This window comes from Camelina sativa, chromosome 14 (assembly GCF_000633955.1).
Source record: "Camelina sativa cultivar DH55 chromosome 14, Cs, whole genome shotgun sequence".
NCBI lineage: Eukaryota > Viridiplantae > Streptophyta > Magnoliopsida > Brassicales > Brassicaceae > Camelina > Camelina sativa.
In genome coordinates, this window is record NC_025698.1 from 22,402,657 (window position 1) to 22,410,454 (window position 7,798).

A 7,798-nucleotide genomic window follows, 5' to 3' on the forward strand; every position below is an offset into this window, starting at 1 on the left:
CTTATGCAGCTTATCCCACGACTCAATCTTCGACTTGCCATTACGGGACCGGGTTGACTTCAATTGTGTCCACCATGATGCTGCTCTTCCTCGGAATTTGGTGGCCACCAAGGCGACCTTTCTTTCCTCTGGAACGTGTTTGAACTCCATGATCTCATCCACAGTGGTGAGCCAATCTAACAGCTCATCCCCACAAATGCTCCCATGGAACTCTGGTAAATCGAGTTTAAAACCCGACTCCCACCTACTATCTTCACGCTCTCGCTCCTCTGTTCCACAATGATGCCTCTGTTTTGGTTTGCGATCACGAGCAAAAGGCTTACTGAGACTACCTTCCGAACTCTCATAATCCTCACCTTGTTGCTGAAACTGGTTCTGTAAAATCGTTTCCGCCAAAGCTTGCATAGACTGAGCGATTGTTGCTTGGATGTTTTCCTGCATCGACAGTAGGGTTTGTCGAAGCTCTGCCCATTCGTTGAAGGATTCGTCGTCACATCCTTCTTGTTTCTTTGAGTTGCGTGTGGGGGCCATGTTTGAAGAAGCTAACAACTGGATGAAGATCGTCTTTGGCTCTGATACCAAAAATGGCGCAGCGTAACCGATAGAAAACCTTGTGCTCGTTGATTCTTGCGAATGGCCGAACAAAGGGGTTGTCTTGATGTCGTTGATTCAAAGAATACCGACAAGAGACGAACTTGTAGATCGTTGATTCAAGAGAATAGCCGATAAACAAGAGAAAGAAAAGCTTAAAGCTCTGAAATATTATTCAATAAAAAGTTATCCCCTTCAATAAGGTTGAGAGACTACTTGACAAAACGAGAAACCTTAAGTTAAACCGTCTTAAAGCTTTTAAAGAAACAAACGTAAAGCCCAAGTAAAGAGAATCGTAAAACCAAAGCCCAACATGTTAAGAAAGAAAAAGAAAGGTAAAGACACGCTGCATCACTCTATAAGCATAATAGACAATCAGACTTCTTTCAGTTCTTTCTTGTTGACTATACCTGTTACCAATTATATATATGCTATTCTTTTCAGGTGTTTGGGGAAATCGCTGATGGGTTTGACACTTCTAGGATAAATGAAGCTTACGCCGATGCAGAAAACAGACCATTTATTAACATTGTAATCAGAGACATACATATTAACATTGTAATCAGAGACATACATTTATTTGAAGATCCATTTGAAGATCCTCCACAGCTAACTAAGATGATAGTAGATGCTCCCTTTGAAAATGTCAAACATTATGTAAAAATTGTGGAGAGTCTAGATGCGATAATTGCTTATTTAGTAACTGTTTCAAAATGTACTGCAATATCTTCTTCGACTTCGTCATTACCATAAATGATAGTAGTAGCAATTTTTTCTAAACTTTAAACTTCTAACATTTATCATTTTTACCTAGATGTAATTTAGTAAACAATTTAAATTCATCCTATTATGATAACCAATATTATAAATTAAGAAAATTCTTTAAAAATAGAAATGATAACAAAAATATATTATGTTGTAATAGAAAATTTTCAAAATTATGAAAATAAGAAAATTTCTTCATAAATTAATAAAATATTATTTTATCGATAAATTAATAATTATTAATTTATCGATAAAATAAAACCTCTATTGCATGGTCATGATTTTATTAATTTATAGAGGTTTTAATGTATCTATATACATTTTTTAAAGACATTTTGGGTTCTACCCTTTTATTTGTACTTATTTACAAAGTGAATCCCTAAAAATTTTCTAAAAATAGCATTACTTCAGATTTTGTTTCCAAAATATTTTACATAACATTTCAACTTAAAAAATACAGCAAAATCAATATGGAAACAGAAACTATGATATATTTAACCACACCTTCTATTTTGTATTGAATATATTCTATCTAGGAATCGTTTTCAAACAAAGAAAACAACTACTAGTATGGTTTCAAGTTTCTCTTCTGTTTAAGTGCTCACAACTAGTATGGTTTCATATGCATATATACTACACTCACCATATATATTTCCTTTCTTATTTCTATTTTTTGGATATATATATATATATATATATATATACATATTTAAAGGATGAGAAAAATATTATGTTTCGCAGCTTGGTCTGTGCTGTTTGAGTGGTTAGATTTCGGTTGGTGAAAAAATATAACAAACAGAATTAGAAGAGCAAGCAGTTGTCTTTCCATCCTCATAAATGTACATCACCTCCTCATATATGTATATGAAAGAAAATGACCAGGTCAAAACCAAAAATTTTGGAAATCATGTGTTAGTTTTCTTCTATTATTTTTGTCTCTTTATATTACATCATATGTCATGACCATGTCAAACAATATTTTACTTATTAAAAAAAACATAGGTTTGTTGTCTTCCCCAAATGTTAGCTAATGTTTTAGGGACATTTTTGAGAATATACTAAATTTTTAAAGAAATTTGAAAATTACACTCAATAGAAATTATTTGTATACCCTATTATTCAAAATTATTTTAACAATTAAATCAAAATAATAAAAACAAAAAAAATAAATTTAAATTTTAAAATAATTCAAATATTAAAATAAATTACTTTTGAAAATTATTAAATTTGGAATAAATTATTAGCAAATATAAATTATAACAAAAATATATTTATTGTATTTTAAATAATGATTACATGAATCAATTTTTGATCTTAAAATTTTGAATAAAAAAAGAACTTAAATATTTTTGTTGATATTATTTAGATAGAAATTTATTTAAAAATTAATAATTCAAGATTATACAATTTATAATAGATATATATTAATGTTTTGGCTTTATTTTAATCAATGTTGATTTATTTATAATGTCAATTTTTTGAACAATCGTTTTGTTGTTTTAGTTATGTTGACTCAATTATCTTTGTCATCGATAACATAGTCTATTTTTTTAACTTTTGACTTATTTTTTTTGTTCAGCGATCTATATTTTTCTATTTATTTGTTTATTCATTGTTGACTTATTATATTTTACATTGATTTATTAATTAGGTCGATATTTTGAATGGTTGATTTAAGTTTAATTTTTGTTGACTTATTTATTTTTCCATCAATTTATTTTAAAATTCTCGACTTTTTTTTTTTACATAGTCGACTTTTGATGATGTTGACTTATTTGTTTTGTTTGTTGACTTATATTTTTTTCTCGTCGATTTGTTTGGTCTTAGTAGACTTATTTCATTTTACGTTGACTTATTAATATGTTTGACTTTTGAACTGTCGACTTATATTTTATTCTTGCTGATTTGTGTTTTTTTTTTTTACTTATATATTTTATTGTTACATAGCTGATTTTTTTGAACTGTTGATTTATTTTCTAAAAGCTCACAATATTTGACTATGTTATTAAACTTAATAAATTTTAAAATAAATTAAAATTATGTAACTTATATTCGAATTTTCAGTAAAATATTTCATATATCGAAATATATTTATTTATTTTCAAAAACTTTTATTGAATGAAAAATTAAAGAATTATTAGTGAATTTATATATATATATATATATTGAAAAGTAATATTATCTTGAATGTTACTAAACATAAATCCAAAAAGAATAATTTTAATTAATTTTATTTTATTTTTATATAAATGTTTTTTAAAAATAATTACTAAATAATACCAGATATTTTAATTATTACTTAAGTTCATATTTTATTTATTTTATCTAAATTTTAATATTTTAGTTATTAATTAATATTATATTAATGAATTTATTCATCATTTTCTAAAACAATTTAGCAAAATTTCGAATATCTAATTTACACAATGTTTTTAATTTTTAATTAAGAACAAAATAGTTATTTTATATAATATATAAGGTATATATTAAAGACTTCAAAAATTTAGTATAGATTTCAAATTTCCTACTAAAATTAAGGTATGTATTCAAAAAAATTCAATGTTTTATTTACCAAATTTTGTATAAGAGGTCTAATCCCCCAATCATATTTTAGGCCAAAAAACAAAACAAAATAACTCCCAACATTATATCTCTTAATCGGCTATGAACTAATTTTGGTTTCCTCGATGCATTAGAATTTAGTTGTACTAAGTTATTAATATATTTTTTAGACTTCTTCCAAATGGTGGAAACAAGAACAACTCTGTTCCCAAACAAGATTTGAAACTTGGTCCAAAAATTGAATCTATATGGGACAAGAATTGGGAGACTAATGTCAAATATAGTGGAACCGATGTAGTGGGGATACAAAGATATAACTTTTAGTTTCTTACAAGACATATAAGACAAGTTATGTTAACATAAGACAACAAAGAGATTACTACATAGAGAGTTTTTTTTTTTTTTTTATCAACCATAGAGAGTTTATTAAACTACAATAACACAAACTAACACAATATATCTAATTAGATTAGAATTGCGATCAGGCTAAAAGCCAGAAATTTTTCTGCCATCTTGTGTTGATCAAGTACCCACCAACACCTTTGCATTGTTTCCTTACACCAATCGTCAAGCAATCTGCACCGTTGATGCAACGATTCACGAGCTCCTCTGATCTGCTAGGTCCACATAAGCTACACACACACAAAACGACGACAAAAAAATGTGTAAGTAATTATTGAAACGAGAGAATCATGATAGGGAAAGAGATCTGACGGTTGAGATGACGCACCAAGAGATGAGTGGTGCAGATTTTTTCTGACTCAACACAAGCACAGAGACTTCAAGCTTCTTCACTTGGCTTAACACTGTTGCTAGCTTTGGTCCTTGAATCACCAATGCCTCCACATCCACCTTTTGTCCAAAACAATTATATTATTATAGTTATGTTCTCACAAATTAATATACACATTTGTTTCTAATTTCTCCAAACTCATATAAAACTCTTAAGGGAATTTTTAAGTAATTAATTACAATTAATGAATGGTGAATTATAGTATTAGAAAAATGTCGCGACAGTTTTCTTAGAAATTATCAATCTTACAAAAAACTCTACCTGATTACATGTTACTATGTTAGTTGTTTTACAAGTACCATTTTCAAAAGCCAAATAAAATATTCTTAAATGGGTAAGGACACTTTTTAAGTAACTCAATTTGTGATACCAAGTATACTTTAGATCTAATAACGAGTTTTAAAAACATTAGATCTAAACTAAGAACAAAAGCTGCAATTCTAACTGAAAAAGCTATACTTTGCAGAATGAATAATGATGAAAGTATTCTCTAAATCCAAAATAATTTTCCTTTCTGTTTTTACAAAAAACAAAGTGAGGAGCCATCAGTCACTATGACCATCACAGAGATAGATTCTCTCACGCATGCATTGCTCCAATACTCAAGTACCTCAACACAACTTATCCATTAACCCCAAAAAAAACAAAACTAAAACCCAAATATGGTAATTACTTCTCTAACTAGTTTCCAAAATCCAAACATATAGAATAGCAATTATCTTCATTAAACCTTAGTAAGTCATCTCTTTGCGAAAATAATAATAATAGTCTGCTTAATTAATTTATTTTGGTTTAAGTACATATAGTAAGCTTAATTAGTAAGTACGTACCTCGGGTTTACAAGCTTTGCAGAGAGAACCAAGAGATTGAGCCAAAGAAGGAGTAGCTTCATCATGAGGAGAGACAACATGAAGAAGAGTCATCAAATCTCCTTTGTTAGTCAAATGAGTTAAAGCCCACATCATGGCATGCTTAGACCTCGAAGTCTCGTCCACCACAACCATCACTCTCTTAGTTCTTGCAGCCGTGTCTCCACCAGAGTAAACCCCATAAAGACCCTCCATTGAGGAGTAACCACCACCACCACCGCTTGTGTCGTCGTTGAAGGCCGTTGAGCTATCTCCGGAAGTCCACCTTCTAGAAGCCGACCTCCAACCTTCTTTTCTGCTTAGTTGCCTAAGAAACGAGTTTCTCGAGAATTGCATTTTCTTTGGAGGAGTGGAGTGATGGGAGGTTGAAGATTTATGTAGTGAAAAATGAAGAGAGAGGGAGGGAGAAGAAGTAGGTAGTAGGAGACTGAACTAGAGCCTAGAGAGAGNTTACAAAAAACAAAGTGAGGAGCCATCAGTCACTATGACCATCACAGAGTTAGATTCTCTCACGCATGCATTGCTCCAATACTCAAGTACCTCAACACAACTTATCCATTAACCCCAAAAAAAAACAAAATTAAAACCCAAATATGATAATTACTTCTCTAACTAGTTTCCAAAATCCAAACATACAGAATAGCAATTATCTTCAGCGAAAACTATAAAATTTGGAAGCCTAATTAAACCTTAGTAAGTCATCTCTTTGGGAAAATAATAATAGTCTGCTTAATCAATTTTTTTGGTTTAAGTATATATAGTAAACTTAATTAGTAAGTACGTACCTCGGGTTTACAAGCTTTGCAGAGAGAACCAAGAGATTGAGCCAAAGAAGGAGTAGCTTCATCATGAGGAGAGACAACATGAAGAAGAGTCATCAAATCTCCTTTGTTAGTCAAATGAGTTAAAGCCCACATCATGGCATGCTTAGACCTCGAAGTCTCATCCACCACAACCATCACTCTCTTAGTTCTTGCAGCCGTGTCTCCACCAGAGTAAACCCCATAAAGACCCTCCATTGAGGAGTAACCACCACCACCACAACCACCACCGCTTGTGTCGTCGTTGAAGGCCGTTGAGCTATCTCCGGAAGTCCACCTTCTAGAAGCCGACCTCCAACCTTCTTTTCTGCTTAGTTGCCTAAGGATCGAGTTTCTCGAGAATTGCATTTTCTTTGGAGGAGTGGAGTGATGGGAGGTTGAAGATTTATGTAGTGAAAAATGAAGAGAGAGGGAGGGAGAAGAAGTAGGTAGTAGGAGACTGAACTAGAGCCTAGAGAGAGAGAGAGAGAGAGAAAGTGAAGAGGCTTTGATGTAAAACTCGAAATTGTGAAAGAGAAGAAGAAGAGAGAGAGAGAGAGAGAGAGAGAGAGAGAGAGAGAGAGGTGTAATTGGTTTTGCTAATAAAGAGTGAGCGACAGGGCATTAAGGGTGAATCATGTGCCCACAATAAAGTGTGTTATTTAATTGCTAAACTTTAAGCAACCAAACAATAGTATTTTTTTACCTTTTCTATATATATAAAATATTAGTTTGGTTTGGTTTAGTTCTGTTTTATTTGGTATAGGAATTTTACAATTCTAAAACGTCAATTTAAGTAAAACCGAATTGAAATTATTAGTTAGAACTTAGAAGTCTTTTGGGCTAAAAAGTACTAGTGAAACTAGAGAATAGGCTTGTCTTCAAAATTGTTATAAAGTTTTGTCATTTACTCCAACATTCACCATTTTAACAATGTCACTTTTTTATGGTCGCCAAACCTTTTAATAATGGAGCACAACTATTGTGAAAAAAGTCCATTTTGTAATAAATAATGTTCAGATTTTCACATTTTGGTTCGATTTTCATATTTTAGTCAATTTTGTAATAAATAATTTTTTTAAGACGACCGTAACGGTTTGGTTTTGATCTCCGCTTTCTTATTTTTCTTTTGCATGTATGAATACGACTAATCATCTGGAGCTGGAATATGAAGCAATTACACACTATAAAACTTCTACAAGTTTCCCTATTTTAAAGGGTACGTTTCGAGGAGTCACATTCACAATTTCACCAGTATGATGCTCAATACGATTACATAAGAGTTGATCAATTGTATCTTTTGATGTTATAAACACAAAACTACAACCACCAAAAGAGGCACTAAATCACTTAAACTAATCCCAATTCATATATACCAACAATGGACAAGCTTGAAACTTATTATTAACAGTCGTGGC

The 7,798-nt window shown here is 31.0% G+C and overlaps 1 protein-coding gene across 3 annotated transcripts; it reads right to left on the reverse strand.

The window, feature by feature from the left end:
- On the reverse strand, positions 4,308–6,950 carry LOC104742177. Of its 3 annotated transcripts, XM_019235267.1 has the most exons (4): positions 6,620–6,939; positions 5,542–5,795; positions 4,649–4,770; positions 4,308–4,550 (listed from the first exon to the last, which is right to left on the reverse strand). In XM_019235267.1, the coding sequence occupies exons 1-4, from the start codon at positions 6,747–6,749 to the stop codon at positions 4,400–4,402; spliced, it is 657 nt and encodes a 218-aa protein (XP_019090812.1). In that variant the 5' UTR covers positions 6,750–6,939; the 3' UTR covers positions 4,308–4,399. The 3 variants fall into 3 exon arrangements, with proteins under 3 accessions (XP_019090812.1, XP_019090813.1, XP_010461446.2); XM_019235268.1 differs by lacking the exon at positions 6,620–6,939 and having other exon boundaries at positions 5,542–6,019; XM_010463144.2 differs by lacking the exon at positions 5,542–5,795 and having other exon boundaries at positions 4,378–4,550; positions 6,366–6,950.

Excerpts from the sequence above, each read along its gene's own strand:
- LOC104742177 (XM_019235267.1), bottom strand. The coding sequence starts at position 6,749 with ATGCAATTCTCGAGAAACTCGATCCTTAGGCAACTAAGCAGAAAAGAA. Across the intron at positions 5,796-6,619 it reads CACAAGCGGTGGTGGTTGTG|GTGGTGGTGGTTACTCCTCA; the intron begins GTGGTGGTGGTT and ends ACACAAGCGGTG. Across the intron at positions 4,551-4,648 it reads TCTGCACCACTCATCTCTTG|CTTATGTGGACCTAGCAGAT; the intron begins GTGCGTCATCTC and ends GTGTGTGTGTAG.